Source organism: Haliaeetus albicilla, chromosome 11 (genome assembly GCF_947461875.1).
Source record: "Haliaeetus albicilla chromosome 11, bHalAlb1.1, whole genome shotgun sequence".
Classification (NCBI taxonomy): domain Eukaryota; kingdom Metazoa; phylum Chordata; class Aves; order Accipitriformes; family Accipitridae; genus Haliaeetus; species Haliaeetus albicilla.
This window is the reverse complement of record NC_091493.1, coordinates 17,104,217-17,125,244: the sequence shown is the minus strand read 5'-3', so window position 1 is coordinate 17,125,244 and position 21,028 is coordinate 17,104,217. Positions and strand designations below refer to the sequence as shown.

Below are 21,028 nucleotides of genomic sequence, written 5' to 3'. Positions count from 1 at the left end.
GTTATTTAAATAAAAATATAAAAAACTCTTGGAAGAATGCAATTAAATGGCAAAGTGATTTTTAGGAAACCCAGAAGACAGAGCTGTAGCCTTTGAGAGTTCCTGGCCTTTACTTTGCAGAATCTGAAAAGCAAGCTCTCCTATCTGCATCTCAGTACTTTTATCTTGCCTTTTCAAGGAAAAGGGAGTTGGATGCAGGCCTGAGTTAGATCTCACGGGGATAGTGTTCTGTACCTTAAATTACAGTCAGATGTATTTTAGTTCAGATGAAGTTTTCAGCCTAAAATTGGTAAGAAGCCTAATTATTTGACCAGGTTACTATTTACGTAGACCACTGTATAGGAATCTGTGATTTATCCACAACTGGCAACATGTTAGCCTTGAAAGGTTTTTATTTTGTGTTTGGAACAGTTTTTTAAAAATCCAACTCTGTTCATTAAATGAAAAACTAAAAGATTGTAGAGATTGCTATGGAGACGAGATGTTATATAAACTGTTCATTTTAATTCTTCAGAATGTAAAAATAGCAAAGAAGCTTGAATGTTTACAGGCTTCCAGTCGTTCAAGGTACTGAGTAACTCCACAACATGTAAGGCATCCTTGCACCCTTTGGACTTTTATTGTCATGTAGTGAATCGTGCCCAGATTTTGAAATCACTCATGTATTTGTTAGACTGGAGAGCGTGGAGTAAGGAGAAATAAATAGAAAGACTTTCTAAGTCATTTTTAATCTGTAGACTCTTCATTATATTATTTTTTCTAGTGAGTAGAATGCCTAAGATGATCTGTTAGCTGAAGCATGCAGGATGAAAATACAGATATTCCATGATCCAAAGACATAATAATATGGATAAAAACTGGAAAATAAGACTGTATCACCATTATACGTTTTAGAGTGTCATGGTGGTGATGTTACAGATAGGACTGACATGCTGTCTTATTTATCAGACCCCCCTCAAAGTTGTTTGTTACTGTGCCTTAGACATTATCTCTGGCCTTAAATTTAACACTTGCTGCTCTTGCTTGAAAATTACTATTACTCACTAAGTTTTGAGAACAGTGAAATTGCTTTTAGGATTATAAAAGTGAAACATACAAAATTTGTTTAATTAGTGTAAAGACTAAGCTTTTGTCTAATTAGTAGATTAATGAAACTGTAGGGGATCTTTACATAAATCCTGGAACATGTGCGGTTGAGGTAACCATCTGTAATGCTAAACTCAAAATGGCAGCCTTGAACTGTGCTTCCTACAGGGGTGAAATAGGCATCCACAATTTAGTAGACACATAGTAATTTCTGGTTGAGTTCTGTTTGTTTGGTTTCACAATTGATACTTGAATGTTCATATTCAGAATAAAGAACAATACTTTTGGGAAGGGGGGAAATAAATTACATGTACAGAAAGGTGAAAACACCTAGGTTTTTCCTGCAAAACAGTAACAACTACTACAATGACAGCACACTCAACATATTTATTATAAACAAGGTAATAATTTTTCAGGCAAGGGATTTCAGTAATCTCCTAGCTGTGTATAGAGCCATCGTACTGAACTTTGGAATTAAGCAGCACAATCTGATTGACTCTGTTACTAAAAAGGGGTGTTTAGCATTATATCACCTTTTAAAATACAAACATTAGTCTCAGCTGCCGTGGGAAAGTGTACTACATGGAATGCGGAGGTAGGGAGTTATGTTTAATTTTGGAGGGCTGTGATTCTAGGCATATGCAGAATCTTTGTCACCTTCATAATACCTTAATGGAAAGGCAGTATTATCCAGAAGTTTTTATCTGTGCACGGGTGTGGCAAAGGTGGGTTGGAGGAGACTTGGAAGCAGCATACTTCATGTGGTTCCTAATGTGAAATTAGTAACATACATTGATTTGTTTGGATGCTTGCAGGGATTCTTCCTGACGGTGTCACCAGAAGCAGTATTAAAAGTGGCTGCTCAGGCTTCTGCAAACAACAAGATCTTCAGCTTGAATCTTTCTGCACCATTTATTAGCCAGTTCTACAAAGAGCCTATGATGAAAGTCATGCCTTATGTTGACGTCCTTTTTGGAAATGAGACGGTGAGTCTTAAGAAAGCAATTAAAGTATTTATATCTCTTGCACCTAGCTGTTTGTGTCTAGGAGCCTGCTTCTTGGTTCTCCATTATTTATGGAGAGAGACTGACCATGTGAAGTGTCACTAGAAAATGAAATCCACAGTCACAGGACTGTGATATTTCAGTACATGCCAGAGATGTCACTTGGCCTGTTAGAGTTTTACAACTTGTTCATTCTAGTGTAGAGACACGTGAACAATTTACTCTAGGTTAAAAGAGAAAATATCCAACACATTGGCTGCTTTGTAATAACTGTCCACGTGCATGATGAAGAAGACTCTTTGAGGAGAAAACTAAGAAACAGTTAATTAGTTTAGAAGGTTCTCAATGATTTTATGGTAGATGGACCAATTCTGCCTGGAAGTCCATGGTGATAGACCAAATGAATTAAAATTTCACTCATGGTAGTGCTATCACTTTTTGATTTTTTTTTTCCACTTCAGAAAGTGCTTTTAAATATTTATTAGTTTGCTCAGCAGAAAAAAGTTAAAAAAAGCCTTGGAAAGTGTGACACACATAAATGGAGTGTGGGCTTGTCTCTCAAGGTAACTACATTAGTACAGGAAAATTCTGGAAAAGCGACTTATTCCTGTTGGTGGTTATTCCTGATTGTGACACAGGGAGTTGCACCAACACAAGTCAGTTTTTACACTGTTGTCCACATTAGGGGCTAGCATTGTTACAGGTACAGGACTTCTAAACCAAAATAGTATTTTTAAAATGAAGAAAATTGCTATGTTTTTAGATGCAGTAGGATAAGGAAAACCTTTTTAACTATAGTTAACGATACAGAAGTATTTTCCAGACATTTTGCTGCCTTTATTACCTTTTTATTGCCTTTTGTTACCTTTATTCTGTCTTTAACTATACAGTCCTCACAAAGATGCTACTGAATATTTTGATTAAATAACAGTATAATCTCAACAAAAAAATCTTGCCAGATTTCACAAATTAAGTAATACCAAGTCTAGTCAATGTTTGGGTGGAAGGGCTTCATAGAAACTTCTGGGCTTAAACCTTGCTGGTCTTTTATATAAATATTGTCCCATTGACCTATTAGGAGAATTCAGATCACAGTGGTTCATTAGATGCTGTTTTTCAGAAGATAAAACATAGGTTGTTACTTTTTGTGTATTTGTGCTCTTTATAAGCAACAGTCCACTGTACTGGCGACATTCCAATTTTAGAAATTATATTCAGACTACCTTAATTTCCCCTGCCATTTCAGTTTGCTATGGTATTATTCACCTGCTGTCATAAAATATTGTATAGGACTGTTGTGTGTATTAAAGTTGAAAGACACCCTGCATTTTCTGTGTATAAATTCTGAAGCATTTTGGTATCTTTCAGGGTAAGATCATCCTTAAAATTGGCAGTAGGACATATATATATTCAGAGTACCAGCCACTTATGATTTGTTACTTACACTAATCAGTTGAAACCCTGGTCATTTTTTAGTCTTCGCTTTCTGATAGATAAGCTGGCCACTGCTGATTTTGAGTTGTTGAAATGCTGTTTGCAGTGGTTTATTCTCTTGTCTTTCTGTGTGACTTGAAACCACACTCTTGGCATGGTGTGCTTCTAATTTTTAGTAGCTGCTGTATCTTGTGATTGTCAGTATTTCTGCTCTCTGCATATGGTTTGTGGTAAAGAGTAGTTGCAAAACTCAAGAGAAGCTCATTCTGACATTTGTTGCCTTCTAGTAGCTTCCTCCTTTGTTTTTGTTATTGCTTTTTTTCTCCTATATTCATTTCATCTAAAAGTACATTCAGGACTTCTTTGTGTTTATATATGCCTTGATGGGCAATGAATCGCTTCAGCTAGCCAACACCAAATTTTTGCCCATTTACTGTGACTTCCTTTTGCTTTTTGCTACATTTTCCATCAGTTTTGCTAGTTTAGTTAAATACTGAAAGTGCATAAGTTAACATTTAAGCAAGGCATACTAAGCGGTGTGGTTGTTAATTTATTAGTACAAACAATAACTCTTAGACATAATTTTTATTCTTCCCTATATTTATCTTCGCTCCACATTATAGACCGATACAATTTTATTGTTAAGCAGAGCTGTTTATTTTTTGAGTAATGCAAAAACATCCAAGAGCAGCAAAATTCCAAATTGCTGCTATTCCTAAACTAAAAACAATTGGCAAATTGATTTTAAATTACATCTTCTACTTAAAAATTTACATCTGAATGGAGATTGGTTATTTCAAGTTTCATCCAGATGGTAATTAAAATGGGCAAGTTATAAACCTCTCAGAATAAATGTTCTAGTTTAGAATGTGAATGCCAGCACACCCTTAACTGCAGTGGAGACACCGAATGCTGGGATAACTACTCAGTACATGTATCGGTTTCAGCATTTCCTCAGTGACCACTGGTGTTTTGATCATTTGTTTAAATCCCTTTTATAACTAGCCAAACATCTTGCCTGGGATTTTTGATACTTATTAACTGTACTTCATATAATAAATTTAGTACAGAACATTCAGAATAGGAATAATTATAAGTTCATTGCTGCTAACCGATTAGGGCCATTCTGCAGTCATTATCTAGCAATACATGACTGGAGAACTTGATTATTGTCATTGCTTTTAATTTTTATTAAATTAAGTTTTTTTTAATAGTGTCATTTTGCAAATTGTTCTTAGCAATAATACCTTGCAAGCTACCGTAATCACTGGATAATTAACCTGCCAGGATTAAGCACACTCTACTTTGCCTCAGGATGCTTAACTCTCAAATAAGGTCAATTATCTCCTGATGATAACTGCTTTGTCACAAGTTGCTGCTTAATTCGTGTGTAAAAGCTCACCTTAGAGTACATATTTTACAACTCAAAGTAACTTTCAGTAACAGAATGGTCAAAGGAGTGAAAGCTTTTAAAATTACACCTCTACACAGTGTTGTGGAATGTTTCCTACTCAGCAATTACACTAGGGAAGTAAAGGAGCCTAAATTTGCATATATTTCTTTCCCAGACCTCTTTCCGCTTTCCCAGTTAGGGCTAAAGCTTGATGTCTCTGATATACTTGACCCATCAAAGTCGATAATGGGCACAGGAATCTGAACTCAATTTCCAGTCTCCCCAAAAGATGTGTGTTACAATGGCATCTCCTCAGGGAAGGAACTACTTCTGGGGGGAACGGTCTGTGTATTTTGGATGTGCAGCTGGATAGCAGTTTCTTTTCTGTGGAGGTTTTCAGAATTCAGGGGATGCTACAAAGCTTTCACATGATTCATCCCTGCATATGGCAGTCATTCATGACTCAGAGGAATATTTATTAAGATATTGATGTTGTAAAGATCTTCTGGGTTCTCTTCCTGTAGGCAGGGCATTGCTGAGAAATTTTAGAATTTAGAAACTTTAGATTTACAGACATGCTGAGCTCTTCATCTATTGCTTTACAACAAGAAATGTAACCAAAGAATATAGCTTGCAGTATACAGTCTACAGCGATCAGTAGAAGTTGAGGAGGTTATATAGAAGAGAAATCATGGATTTTTCTAAAGCACGAATATAATAAAGAAAACTACGAAAACAATTATTCTTGGAAATTAGATCCTCTTCCTCTCTAGTGTAAAGAGCTGTTACTTCTAAACACCCAGTCTCTGAACAAATTAATTACAGGATTGTAAGCTGAAGTTCTGCAAAGACAGATGCTTCTGCAAGCGCCTTGGGAAATTGATGCTGGTGTGACAGCAAATGTGCTGAAAAGAAAGACGGTTGCGTGCAAGACTTCTATCTTTTAAAAAGCAATGACAATATCTTTAGTGGTGGTTCTGGAGTTATGAATCCTGAGATTTTAAAAAGACAGGTGCCTTTGTATGCAATAAGATATCAAACGGGTCTTGTCATCATTTCATCTTACAATTATATCAAAATGGTATATTGTGCCTCCTTAATTTAAAATATTTTCAAGTGAGGTATCAAATACTAACATAAGCATCCCTGCAAATATATGTGGTTTGGACACAGCCTTTATAGAGGCAAGTCTCTTTAATGACATGGAAAATTCTCTTTAATGGCAAGGAAAAACAATAAATCTAAAACTGATAACAGTGGTTAACATGCTCCTGATTTTGAACTTGCAGTCTGTCTGTAGTTTTGTGCTTATTTTAACTAGGGGAGCGAATGGAAATGCTGCTAATTTTTCTGGCATAAAACCATGGTCAACACCTAAATGACAGTTTCCAAACAAATTGGTCTATTCCCTTTCTATAACCTATAATGCATGTTTGTAAACAACTTTCACTCTATGTACTTTGATATATTACATTAAGATATGACACTACCGACAACCTTCAGTCCTGCCTGCAAATTTCCTCCACTGGATTATCACCTGGGACCCAACTGATACCTGCAGGCTTAGGAACCTGCCCACAGCTCACAAGAATCTTGAATGAGACATAATCACTTTTGTAAGATAAATGAGCCTCATGGTGATTCTTTTTAAACTAGTGTGCATTCATAATGGCATAACTGAATTGATCTGAATTTACACCAGTGTAGTTGCTACTGTTTATAGACCTAGCAGGTAGTTTTCTACACTACCTGAATGTCCTTTCACAACAGTGAATTGTCTGATTCTGAGGAAACAATTAAGAGGTAAGGGACAGGAGAAGGTCGGGTGGCAAATGTAATTTGGTGTGTGGAGGAAGGGACATACAGTTTGACTTTCAAGAAATAATGAAAGGGAGACAAACATTTCAGCCTGTTCCTCTGTATCACATGGGGCCAAGAAGTAAGGAACATAGCAAAGGATGGCTGGTCATGCCATAAATATCACCAAATTTATGTTTATGTTTGAAGTATTTTCAAGTAAGCATTTAAAATTATTTTTTAATGTATCGAATTATTAGTAGAAAGTAAACACTAGATCATATTTGAAACTGAGTATCTTGAAGAGGCTCATTTTACTGTACTGCTAACTTACATGTATGTTATGTAAAAAGCCCTTAAGAGACATTGATTCTTGCTTTTTAGCTTACTGGAACTGGTCCATATTGACGGGTTATTTTCAGTCAGTGGTTGTTTGCAAGCTATCTTCCGTATGAGTTCAACCTTTACCTTCAGCTCTACATCTTTACTCATTTTGAATTAAGTTTTCAGAAACATTAATCATCTTAAATGAAATTAAGTTGGGTGTCAGTGTTTTGCATTTCAATTTATATGCCAGTATTTTCCTTTTCCTTATGCTTTCAGTTCTCAGAAACTTGCCCCACAGGTGAGGGTAATTATCTTCATTTCGCACGCTGAGTGAGAGACTGAGGTTTGCACAGTCTCCTACAGGGAATCTGCAGTTAAGTTAAAAATCATAGTCAGATATTCTGACCCAGTTTATTAAATACACATGGGAAAAAATTTTGTAAGGAGACATCTCATCTTCTCTTCTATTTCAACAGGTAGAGATTTTTAAGGTCAGCAGCTGCTGGTGTTTGCTTTTCTAAACTGCAGTAAACAGCAATTTCTTTTTATAAATCCTACATTTAAGATTTCTGCAGTCTTTGGAGGGAGCCTGGGAATTAAAAATTGTAATTCTGAATAGAGGAAAAATAAATATTATTTTTCTTTGATCTCTTTGTAGAATTTTGACACTTATTTCCTGGTGCAGGTGTTGTGGTTTCAATTATGGGAAAGCTATGGCATTGTAATATTGCTGCTTAATTCATAGAATTAACTTTCTCAGTATTGGAATATCTAATAAATTGTGGCCAACTGAAGAATGAGAGGGTCTCTAGTACAAGGGAGGTTGATAATGTCAATGGCATGTTGTAAAGATGTGCTGTGGGAAGGATGCTGAAACAGCCCAGGGCTCTTTCAGGCGCAGACACTGAATGTGCCTCTCCATATCTCTACTCTTCCTCCCCCCCCTCCCTTGTGAACTGCAGTGGCTCTCTAAGATAAAATGCTTTTAAATCATTTCCCAACCTTGCAGCCGTCTTTGATAAAAGCCCTGTTATCTGAAATGATATGAATCACTGTGGAGTTAATCATACCTTATACAAAAACATATTTTGTTGTGATTCATTCTGTTTCAATTAATCATCTTATTTATCTACATTGTCTCAGCTGCTGCACTGAAATTCATGAGTAATAAGCAAGTAATTATTTTGGTTTACCTAGTATAAAGTTTACCTAGTACATTATGAATGAAAGGAAAATCAAGAGCCAAGTATTTAAATTTATACTTAGTGCTGCTTTCAGCTAATGTCTAGCTATTTAAGCACTTTCAGAATTCTATCTCAAAAATGGCTTTCTTTTTTCCTGTTACAGAAAACAAGCAGGTATTTAGAAGAGAAGCTTATACTTTCCAACTTTCTTCACTTCTTAAGACTAAAAATATTTTGTGGTAGTCTCTCAGAATGCTTAGGGATATTTATCCTTCCTTGTGCTATGCAGTGTTGAGATACTTTTAAGACTATGAATACTGGAGAGAGCATAGCACAAGACAGAACATGTCCTGCAAGAAGGGAAGGCAGATTTTACTGTATTTCAGCAGCTTGTGTTTTACTGACGATGATTGATAACCCTTTTCACTTTGTAGCACTTCCCAGAGCGTCTCATAACACTTCATAAACATTAAAGCTCAGAATAAACCAATAAGGTGGGTGTGTAATCTTGTCTGTTTTACAGGTGGACAATTGAGAGGTTATTTGCCCAAGGTCATACAGCAAGAGTAGAGCCAGGAACAAGCAAAATCAAGTTCTAACTTTTTCTTCAGTTAGTGTCCTGAAATGTTGTCAGCTGCTAGATACATCTAGGACAAAACTCACCTGTCTGGAGGAAGAGACCTGCAGAATTTGGTGTTCAGTTTTTAGTGTAATAGTAATATATGTCTCTGAAAGCCTTTTAAAGGTGAACTGCATATGCATTTTCAATAATCAGAGTACTAGGGCAAAAACATATAATATAATACAAATATATAATGTAAGAGCTGCAAAAATAGGAGTATGAATAAAATTTAGTTACACAGTTGATTAAAACTAGAAGAATGAAGGCAGAAATGTTCACAAAAACGTCTTTAAAACAGTGTAAATCCAGAATAATTTAATTTCACAGAGATATTTGCAGATAACAATGCAGGTAAAATACATAGGTTTCAATAAAGGTTTTGTTTTCCAATCTAGCTAAGGTCTATTCACTGACTCCACGTTTCAAGCCCTGTTTGGGGCAGATGTAGCCAGTTTCTGATTCAGAGCATTGTTAGATCATGCTAAAGCCTTTTAGGCCAAAACACACAGGCGATTCTCCTCCTGTTACAGTCCTTACAGTGAATTATAAGGCTGCAGTGCCATGTTATCCCCATGGATAACATCTAAATGTGAGCTCATGCAGACTTCTCTCACCTGCCCTCATCACATAGTCTCATCTGCCCCCTTTAGTCAGATTTAGCAAATTTTATGTCCATAGCAAGAATGAGTTCTGTGGGCTAGGTTACTATCGAATCACTGAGGCAGTCCAGCTTTCCCAGGTGTCGTGGTTTAACCCCAGCCGGTAACTAAGCTTCACACAGCTGCTCGCTCATTCCTCTCCACCCAGTGGGATGGGGGAGAGAATTGGGGGGGGAAAAAAAAAAGTAAAACTTGTGGGTTGAGATAAGAATGGTTTAATAAGACAGAAAGGAAGAAACTAATAATGATAGTAATAATAAAATGACAATAATAATAATAAAAGATTGGAATATTCAAAACAAGTGATGCACAATGCAATTGCTCGCCAACTGATGCCCAGTTAGTTCCTGAGCAGTGATTTCCGCCCCCCCCCCAGCCAGCTCCCCCCAGTTTATATACTGGGCATGATGTCACATGGTGTGGAATACTCCTTTGGGTCAGCTGTCCTGGCTGTGTCCCCTCCCAACTTCTTGTGCCCCTCCAGCCTTCTTGCTGGCTGGGCATGAGAAGCTGAAAAATCCTTGACTTATTCTAAACACTACTTAGCAACTACTGAAAACGTCAGTGTGTTATCAACATTCTTCTCATACTGAATCCAAAACATAACACTATACTAGCTTCTAGGAAGAAAATTAACTCTGTCCCAGCTGAAACCAGGACACCGGGCAACATGGTCACTAGATCTGACTAGATGAGAGGGTAATACATGGTCATACAGAGGACTTTGAAAAAGAAAGCCTGATAACCTCTCTGTTTCATCTGATCTAACCAGTCTATATTGTTTGGGTCTCCCAAGCAATATAGGAAAGAAACACAGCTGGGGACATTGTCTGACTTAAAAAATTTATTTCTGTTGTATAGTATTTACAGCAATATCCTTTTTAATCTTGACTTACGTTATATATGCAGCCACTTGATACAGTTTTATCTGCAGGTATTTAGATGAATGTTATTATGTTGTAAAGTTCTTGGACAGAGGTTTTTCTATAGAAGAGCTTGTATTTGCCTAAGAAGTATGTATTGGTGCTTCCTGTGTTTACAAATTTGAGTCCGAATAAAGGGTACTTGAAAGAGAAGAAAAGGGAAGGATAGTCAATGAGCCAGTAGTAAGTCTGTGATAGTGGTTAAAACCCTGTGATCATATATTGTAGGTCTGGAGGCTGCTCTAACCTACTCTAAACTAAACTTTTCAAGAAAATACACAGTATACCATAACGAAAGCAGAGACTAAAAGTAGATGTGTTTTTCTCTCTGTGTGAGTGCAAATGTTTTAGTAATTATTTTAATACTGAAGCTGCTTAAGAAAAATATGTACAAAGTGCAAATGTGTAGTTGTACAAAAGTACGTTGAAAGTGCATTAGAATGGCTTTTGATTTTTGTTTTTAAAACTGTTTTATAAGGAAACAGTTTGAAAACATAGTTTAGGGGGTTTGGCATAGAATTGGCAATATCTTTATTATGTTAACATATTTTTCTGTACTATTATGTAGCACTATTTTTTCAAAACTACTGTTTCAACCCTGTTTCTTTTCTCATGTTATCTTTCTCTATCAACACCTTCCTCAAATAATATTTTTATTCCTTCAAGAGAGTTTCACATCTGATTAGAAATCTATTAAGTAGTCTCATTTTTCTGACTTTCTTCAACAAAGAAGAGCAAAACTAGGCATTTGAACCCTTTTTTCTTTCCAACTAGTTATATAATCTTCTGTCACTGGGATTCCTACTGTTTGTAGATTTTATAAGAATAAATGTAACCCACTGATGTTTTCTTAAGACTACTAAAAAGGTGCTATGTGTAAGTAAACAATGCAAAAAGATTTTTCCTTCATGCATTGGCAGATATGTTGAAAGTATTTAGAACTGACTTCTGCTAAACTGTTATTGATTAAAATCTGTATTTTAATTCTTAATTAGAATTTAGAGTTAAGACATTAGACCTGATAATACTGGGCATTTTCATGGATTAAATTTACTAATTATACAATTAAAACATAATTTGTCCCTCCTATAAATGGCATTAAAAGGAAAGCTAAGTGTGCACTATATTGTGAAGCATATGCAATGGCTCATAAATATATGTAAGGGTTGCAAAAATATTTTATTAATTTCTAAATAGTTTTTGAAAGAGTTGTCAGAAGCTTAGGAGAAGAGCTTGGAAAAGGAGTAGAAAAGAATACAGTTGCAGCATACCTAAAGTACGTGAAAGATACATAAAAGCATCCATGGTTTTCCCAAAGGTATTAATTGATCCCTAAAACCTTGCCTTATTTATAAACATAAGCCACCCCATTTACAACAGCCTTTGGGTGATAATTTTGCAGCCACATGAAAGTGTCTCCTTAAGCTATATTTTGAGGTTTAGTGGTCATATTCTGACTTACAATACCATTTGTTTAAATATTGACCTCCAAGGGAAGCAATGTGGAGAAATTGCTTTGCTATAGGTTTTTGTTCTAAGTTAACAGAACTCATCTGTCCTGGTCACTATACTTTTTTTTTTTTTAATTCTCCACAGAAATGATCTACTAAACCTTTACTGTAGTAAAAGTACTGCCAGCACAAACGTGATAAGTAACAATGTCAAAATGTTGCTCATTAAGTCCTCAGACCCTCATCTGCCACCTTATATTCCATGTCAAAACCAGCAACATATGCAGTCACATTAGGGAAACATGCGTATATGAGTCAGTTTGCTTCCCATGCTAAAGTAGTTTCCAGGTGAAGGAGCTTTCCTCTAAAGGAAAGAATTGTAGCAGTCTAATGGCTGGGATGGTAGAAATTTTGAAATATATAAACCTGTCTGTTTCTTGGTTGTTTCTAGCTGTGTAGAGGGGGACCCACTACTCTGAATTTGGAATTCAACAAACAATTGTATTCATCATCCTCAAGTTATTTCATTCAGAGGCAGCAGTTTCACAAGTTTCTTCTTCCCAACCACAGCTAAGGAGAAGGACTTCCCCACCACCCTTACAAAGGAAGCAGCCATCAGCAACTCCTTCTGGTCCAAGCCTTAGAGCTCGGAGCCAGCTGGTTCTCGCTGCTCCATAAGGCCACGGGCTTTCCTTGTCAATAAGCAAAAACCTTTAGCATTTGAGAAGCTCACTTGAAAGCAATGGGAAAGTGGTACACATTCCAATGGAAGATCCTTAGGATCCCCAGCTAATCTGTTCTTAGTGATACTTTTCAAGCCTTACTAGTTGAACAGGCTATCTGAGGATGTTCCAAATATTCCTAGAGTTAGGAGTTTTATTTCAAATTTTTCCGATGTTGAAGATTGATGGATTGGTTCAGGGGAAACACATTGTTTTTATTGAGAAATTCTGCTTCTTCATCTTGATGTTATCATCCTTTGAGTCTAAGCCAGTCTGCAGGTGCCAATCAACAGCATGCTTATTTTTTTTTCTCTGTGGCTGTCCTTCTGAAGGATCCTATTTTTGTAATTCTGAGAGGCCAAGCTATTATCAGTATCTTTGGTTCCTGGCAGGTGAGAGACCTCTCAGAACTAGGTCCTCTTCAGGATCTCTTTTAACAAAAGGTGTTTCTGCTCTGGAATTCCTCTGAGAGACCAGGGCATTTTTATCTTGTCTAGTCAGACCGTTGACCTCTCCAGGTTGTACAACATTCTTTCTTTTTTAAAAGAACCAGAATTTTCAGGAGAAATGAAGTTGTAGCCATAAATTGTGTTGTTGGGGCAGTTCTGATTGCTCTGAAAGGAAGATGTTCCTGCAACTGGAAAAATAGCTGAAATTTCATGGAATTGCAGGTATCTTTCACCATCAGTTCACCTGAAGTTTTTTGTTAACTTTTTTTGAAACATGTATGATCTCTGTGTATGGGCAGTCAGATGGTCTCAATGCACACAATATTTAATATATATGTCTTTTTGGAGCAGCTATAATTAACATGTCTTTTTCCTCTCGTTGGAATTTCTACTAGACCAGTAGATACATCTGTGAGTGGTCTTGGACACATACCAGTTTCAGATAAATGGATCGGTCAATTTAAATTCTGCACATATAGTTGCCAAACACTGTGCATTTGATTTGAACATCAAAGTAAATGCCAGATTTGGATGGAGCTGCATCTCGGTATATATGAATTAGGATAATGAGTCAAAGTACTGAATCTAACTGCTCAAAAAAGAACACTTATCATCTGGAACCAAATTCATCTCTTCTAGAATCTAAACTGGTGAAAAGAACTGAAGAAGCACGTAGCCTTATGCTGGCCAGTTGTAGCCCATCTCTGAACATGCATTATCTGAGGGGTGGGTAGACACACGTATGAGCATTATAAAGGGTAGCACTGGTGGGAGGGGGACCCATTATGCAGAGTACACCATGGAAACCATAAGTTTCAGGAGTCTGTATTAACTCTACTTGCAGTTGAGTTTCTTTCATATTTCATACAAGAACTTTGTGTCCCAGGATGAGTGGTGCATGTATATATTTCAGGTAGAGCAAGCTAAAATCAAGATCAAAGCATTTAGTGTAACATCATCTTCAGCTGTGTTCTTGGGATAATTTTTAATCTGGCATGGAAGTGACAACGTAAGTCATCCCTAAGTTATCTTTTAATTTATGGTAAAGATATTAAGTATTTTAGGGGGGGATCTTCCTTGTAACAGACTTCATTCAAAGCATACCTATTCGTTTTGCACCTCTTCCAATGGAGCTCATTTTTTTACAAAGTTAAATGTCAATTATCTCTTTTTAATCAACCTTCATCTCTACTATTCTTAAATTAGAGTTTCGCTTTCTTGTTATTTGGAACTTAAAAGTGCACTGTATAGAATACTGCAACATAAATTAACAGAAGTTGGTTACTTTGGGGGGCATTTGGGTAGATCTAGACTGAGAGAATAATACGTGATAGGTTAACAAGGAATGTTATCACCCCAGGAGGATGCTTAATTCAGGAGTAAATTATGCAGACATTCTTTCTTGTGGCTATTGTTTAAGGTAACAGTTTTTAGAATTGTATCTCATGTAATGAAACACAAAGCAAACCCCCTAATTTTTCTATTTCAAAATCTGTATGTTCAATGATACAGTAATGATTTTGAGTGTTAGGTAGATGAGGAGAATTGGATAATTAGACAATATGACTATCCACAGTTAATATCCTTTAACACTTATTTTTCAGGGTAAAAGCCAACTCTTTAATGAGAGTTTACAGGAAACCAGACTGTTCTATAAACTTTCCATTTCCTGCAGTTTTCTGTATAACAGTTTTCCAAAGACGGGGCCCTGGACTAGATAGAGTGCTGATCTGCTCCATTATGGCCAGTTCTGTGGTCCTTGAACAAAGATATTTCTTTCAAGAAAGATTAGTCAGATAATTAGAACTCTCTCATTTTACAATTTATACATGTGGAAAGTTTTCTAATGAGTTCTTCTTAATTAGAATTGAACAACTGTTTTCAGTGGTACTGTTTTGTTCATCTGTTAACAAGACCTCTTGCAATAAATCCTAGTTCAAGATAATGAGTAAGAAAAATTGTACTTCATGTAGATAGAATTCCCAAAAGTAGATTTTAAATATATCCAACTCATCCTGCAAACTGTTTGAAATGTAACTAATTTTGTCTATACTAATCTGTCCAAACCATGTTACTAATTTAAATCAAGATCATAACAAGTTACGATGCTTACCTTTTCATAACATTTCCTTAACTACATTTTTTGTCTTGTATATTTCTTGCATTCCATTTTTCTGGAATCAAACACATCATACTCAGCAGCAGCCTGGGGTGCAAATTTGGTATAACTGTGCAATGTTTTCCTATTTTAATTCCACATTTTACAAACACTTCTATGGATCTTATGTTGCCTGTCTCAGCTACGTGGAAAGTGTAACAAGGTCTTCAGTAGTACTTATTACTGAGCATAGTTACTGTTCTCTCTCAACAGAGCCAGTTTCTATGCTCTGAACTAGCCGTCTTTCTATAATAAACCACCCCGTGAAAACCCTTTCTGTGTTCCTGCTCCCAGTAATGTCCCTGCAAATACAAAATGCCTCCCTAATATTATACTGGCTAGAGACATAAGGCATGCAATGTTCAGGCCTGCATCAATACCCTTGGTCCTTGGATGGCTGTAAATGGAAGATTGACAATATTGTAAAGGGGAGATCCCCAGCTTGCCAGCAAGACACACAGAACTTACTGCCTGCCCTTCAAGGCCTCCAGGATATTAAGCCTTACATATGAGTTTATTTATCAATAAGCTATTATGGGATAACCTTAGAAGGTTTCTAAAACATTTTCCCTTGTGCGTCATACAACTTCCTGACTTTACAAAGGCATATGAAAAATTGTATCAATAAAATTTTCAAATTCTCTAAAATAGTTTTCCTCTGAAACATGTCATATACAGAATATATGAGTTGGCATGTTAAAATGGTTTTGTGGGTCCTTTTCTAAGGTAACTTGCCTTACTAGCTTGCAAATTGACCATTTGAGTAATGTGTCCATCCCAAGAAAACTTTTCTAAGAAACCATCATGTGTTCTTTTTTCTCGCCTATCTCCTACCCTTATTATTACAGCAGTTAACTTTGTAGAAGGTGTTTGGAGTACTATACGCTGTACAAAACAGAGTAAGAGGCATGTCGTGTCCTGAGAAACTTAATTTTAAACAGAGATAACAAACAAAAGACTGGGGAAGTAACAACCAGAGAGAGGTGAAATGTCATAACAGTGATCATATGCTTGCTCAGTGCCATTACCAAAAGTGTAGCTCAGGTTTTTGCCCCATAATCTCATATATCAATTTTTAAAAGAAATACAATCAATGGGAAAGAAAAAAGTAATGATGGGCTATGCTAACTCTAGATATACAAGTCCCTTCACTATAGATTTTTTTTAGTATTTCTTTTGCATGTTTTTTTTGTTTGCAGTCTTAAATATGCAGAATTAAAGCAGTTCATGATCAGTTAAAATTTAAAATATTTAAGAAGGCAGTATTTAAGATTAACTGTTCTCCATTTACTGACCGTTACTTGGAACCAAAAAAATCTTGTATTTTTGTAAGCATAGTAAGCTACACTGTTTTTCTTTAAACTTTAGGGTATGAATTATATTCCTATAATGACAGCTGCAGGGTGGAATGTTTTAACACACTGGAGTGAGATATATCTTGGACACATTCTTGGTATCTTAAGTTCAACATGCTCCATATGGTGCCACTGAGCAGTGATTTTGAAGAAAACAGTCAAAGACTGCTGAAACAGCGTAAAATACAAATTAGTCTTTGCTATATAAGTAAAAAAATTCACTGTCAATCTTTTCAGCTTACTGCATGAATACTTCCAGCAACTTTTAATAGTAGTACCCATGTTTTAAAACAACCGTTGGATTCTAGCAGAACAGAGTAAAAGATGGTGGGCTAAGAATGCATTCTCATTATTAACTGTATTATGCCTAAGTCTTATGCAGGAGAGCTAAGCGAAAGGAGGTTGGGCTTCCCTGTATTGTTATGTTAGACTTTAACGTGGCAGCAGGGATTGTGTATTGCAAGATTTGTAAGAAGTAGGTTGCTCTTTGTTAACTTGGTCCTCTGTCAGCACAAAAGAGCCATGGAAGAGCAGCGTCACAGGGAGGTGTCTTCTCAGTCCTACTACTGAGAATAGTAATGATAGGGTACCCTGTAGTAAAACTATGTAACCATTGTTATGACTCAAATATTTTAGTGTTTGTGGTACTAGGTTAGCTGGGAATTATGTTTTCAGGACATTGGACTTTTTTCATGTATGTTTTTGTTCATACTATTATGACAGGTAGGAGTTAATGTATGAGTAACTTGATCGTCTAGCTTTTATCTTACTGTGATTGGATTTTTTTCAATATAAACTTAACCCTGAGTTTATATTCCTGCTTATGGATTTCAGAATTCTTAGAGCATACCTGCAGTTCTTAATACTGAAGTTATTGGTTCATACCCTGATTTTAACTCTATATTGACCTGATGTAAATTTTAGTCCTGGATCATGATTATTATTAGGGCTTTTTTTAAAGCATCATACGTGGACTCCAAACAAGAAACCCAAGGATTACACAGCCATGCCCATCTCTTTCAATTAGTATCAACCTTAAATCATTTTGTATTGACGTTGACTCTTAAGAACAGATTTACAAATATAACAGCATAAGAAAAACAGCCACAGTGCACCAACCTGTTAACCTATATTTGTGTACCTTTTCTATCAGCAGAGCAGCATAATGAAATGAGAGCGTTACTGATGAATCAGACCCTTAAGGTGGTGATTTGCTGAGTTATATTAATGTGAAGTTGCATATTGCAGCCTGAGTTGATATAGGAGTTTACTGCCAGAGAAAGATGGAGATTTTACTCCCTGTTCTCCCCCTTTTCAGACTTGTAGTTTCTGTCTCAGGTTCCCTCTGTGCAGTGGAGCTAAGGCAGCAGAAGCATGGGGGATATTTGAAAAGAAAGGCCCATGGAGGTGTAGCCACATGATTTTTAAACAGGGATGTAATTAGAGACAGTCAATCTAAAAGTAAGAAACCAAAACACAGTCCCTGAGCTTCTTCCCCACTGCTAAACTGTTGCAATCTATAAAATGATTAGACAAGGACTGACAGGTAACTAGCATTTTAGTAATCCCATATTAGACCTACCTGCACTGCTGCAGTCCCTCTAGATATAATTAGATAAACCAATCATTGATAGTTTGTTTAAATTTCTATCTTTAAATATAGCCTGAATGTCAAATTTTAAATGATAGTTACTTATGACATGTTTGTTGGGATACAGCCAATGTTGGTATCTGTGGTAAAGGACCTAGCTGCCAATGGATTCACAAATAAAGTTCTTGTATGCTCTCAGAAAGTACATTCAAAGCATGCAAGGTCTGGATACAATATTTTTCATAGTAAACAGAAGTCAAATCTCTGCTTTAAGTGGAAAATGGAGCATAATATTGTTGTTAGAGACATGACCAGAACATCAATGATACATTAAGGTGGCTGCTTTCTCCTCATACATAAAATATAATTACCAACTTTTTTTTTTCTTGCAGCAGCTGGATTCTCTAATTTAAAATGGTATCTGTTGATGTTCATCCAATCGCTGGACATACATTGGTATATGTTCTGTGAAAGACTTATTCAGCTGTACCTCCCTCATCAGTGATAACTGTGTAGGCCTTCCAGTCTCCACGGCCACCCTAATCCATTTGATATGATAATATAATGCAGCTGTCACAAAACACTATCTCCTTTCTTTCAGAAACATAAGACTTCCAAGCCATACATGTAATCTAACCCTAGGAAACGATCCCAAGGGATCCACTTGACCTATCAGTGTCTTCCTTCATTTTGTGCTGTGGGTAGACCAGTCCCTTCAGTTATCTGCTCAGCAGGTTTACAGTCCCTGTCTAAATTGGAAAAAACTGTGCTTTCCTTCTCTAAGCATCAGTTCATCATCACTATGTGTGAGAAGCTTGCGTTAAGCTATGTGTTAAGCTTGCACTTAACTGTTCCAAAACAAGTTTGTGTATGAAAGACCTAAGAATTGTGTTATATTGCTCAGCTGGGATAAAAGGAGGACCTCCTTAAGCCAAACACTCTCTGTGATGAAGAGCAGCACATGAAAGGAGACCAAAACCTCTGTCTGCACATTAGTGCTGTTTGCTTAAAGGAGGCAGGGTCCAGCCTGTTCTTTTCTAATTCAACATCTCAGCCATTGGTGGATTATTTGAGGAGAGGAGGAGACAAAGAATAAGGGGAAGACTTGAGAGGATCAGATAGAGCTCTCTACCTGAAAATGCTTCTGTATTTCCCAGAGATGGAGAAACCTCCTTAGCCTTTCAAACTTTCCACAATGGCTCAACCTTGCCTCAGTGCATCAGGGCTTGGGAGTGGTTTTCTTCATGCAGGCCAGAAGCCTGTCCATACTTTGCTACTTACAGGCCAATAAATTACTCCTCCAAAAAGTTCCTTTCTTGATAAATCAATCTGCTCGTGTGTTTGCACTGTATTATGTAAGAGGAGCGTTGTCATCTTACTGAAATAATAGGATGTTGCAAGATACCAAGTATTTATGGCTAGATTTAACGATTTTAAAGGAAGCAAATTATTGCAGCTCCAGGGCAGCAGTAACTTACATAGTGACAACTTATACATGTTTTATGTACCTATTTACTTCAATGTTCACTACAAAAGTACAGTAACCATAGCAATGACCATGTCACCAGATTTCTTTGCGAGTTCTGAAATACAAAATACCCATATGCCACCTGAACTGTGATTATTTTCTGCACAAGTACTGAAAGTAGAAGTTGAGAGTGTCGCACTTCTCTAAACAAACAGTACCACCTTGATTTATGGAACATTTTATGGTGAAATGCAATTGGTGTAAGTGGATCTCAGGTCGCTAGCATCTCCTAGTATTGTAAATCCTTTGCCACTAAGCTGAAAGAAAAGCTTCACTGGCTCCTATCAGCAGAGAATCCACTAGTATACGTTTAACCTTTAGTCTTCTGTGGAATATTGGTACTTACATGCAGTATTCCAGGAAAATAATGTGTGGTATTCAGGAAGCCATTTTCTCTGATTTGAAGTGTGAACTCATAAACAAAGCCATCTTTCAGCTATTTACAGCTTAGTAATGTTATATAAAATGGCATCACAGGAAGTGGTGCATTTTTTCCCTGCTGCTTCTTCTACTTTAGAAATGGCAAATTTATGAAGGATTTAGGCAGTGACCTTCTATACTTTGGGGTGCAGCTCACTAACACCAATAGGATTGAGGAGCCAAGTACTGGATTTCCCAAATCAGCATTAACCACCGGGGCAGTGGCAGGCTACCCCGATGTGACTTGTGACAGTGAGCAAGTAAAAGGTGAAAACTCTTTTGCCACAGATCTAGACTTCTCCTTCTTATAGTTGAGTTATGTCTTCTCACGTGTAGACAGTCTGAGATAACCTGAATACATATAACAATTGTGAATACAGATATTTATAAAGAAAAGCCATTTGCAGGACTGTAGACTTAATCCACCACTTCAGTCCTTCTCCTTTAATAAAGACTTGTCTACACAGGAAGATTAATCTGAACTGAGATAGCACATTATTTTAAGCACAACATCTTTAACTCAGATTTGTATTGTGGACAATCTTATACTGGAACAGGAGTGGTTTGTTCCTGTTTAACTTACTTTGAAAATGTGTTTAACTAAAGAGGAGCAGGGCACATGAATTATTGAACAAACATGTCAATACATGGAGCCAGCCATTAGCAATTCCATGTGAAGATGCAAAAGTAAAATTGATCCACATTCATGTAATGGTTGATCTCCTCTTCCTCGCATCATGCAGTGTCAGAATTCTTCCCACAAAGAAGGAATCTCACTTTCCTGGGTAGGGAAGTGGACATGGTGCTGTTTGGTGTTAAGTTTATCTGTATGAGTTGTAGGGAAGGGTTAGGAATTTACTTCAGCTGGGAAGTTTGATCCAGCCTCCCTAAGTCCTTGAACTGGAGGTGGAGACTGAGTGGTTCA

The 21,028-nt window shown here is 36.7% G+C and overlaps 1 protein-coding gene across 2 annotated transcripts in view; it reads left to right on the top strand.

Moving 5' to 3' along the window:
• The window catches only part of ADK (adenosine kinase), a 298,584-nt gene that overhangs the window by 213,897 nt on the left and 63,659 nt on the right, over nucleotides 1-21,028 (top strand). For both annotated transcript variants that reach the window (XM_069796300.1, XM_069796301.1), the window contains exon 7: nucleotides 1,902-2,072. In XM_069796300.1, coding sequence (XP_069652401.1) covers nucleotides 1,902-2,072 — 171 coding nt within the window. The remainder of the gene's footprint in view (nucleotides 1-1,901; nucleotides 2,073-21,028) is intronic.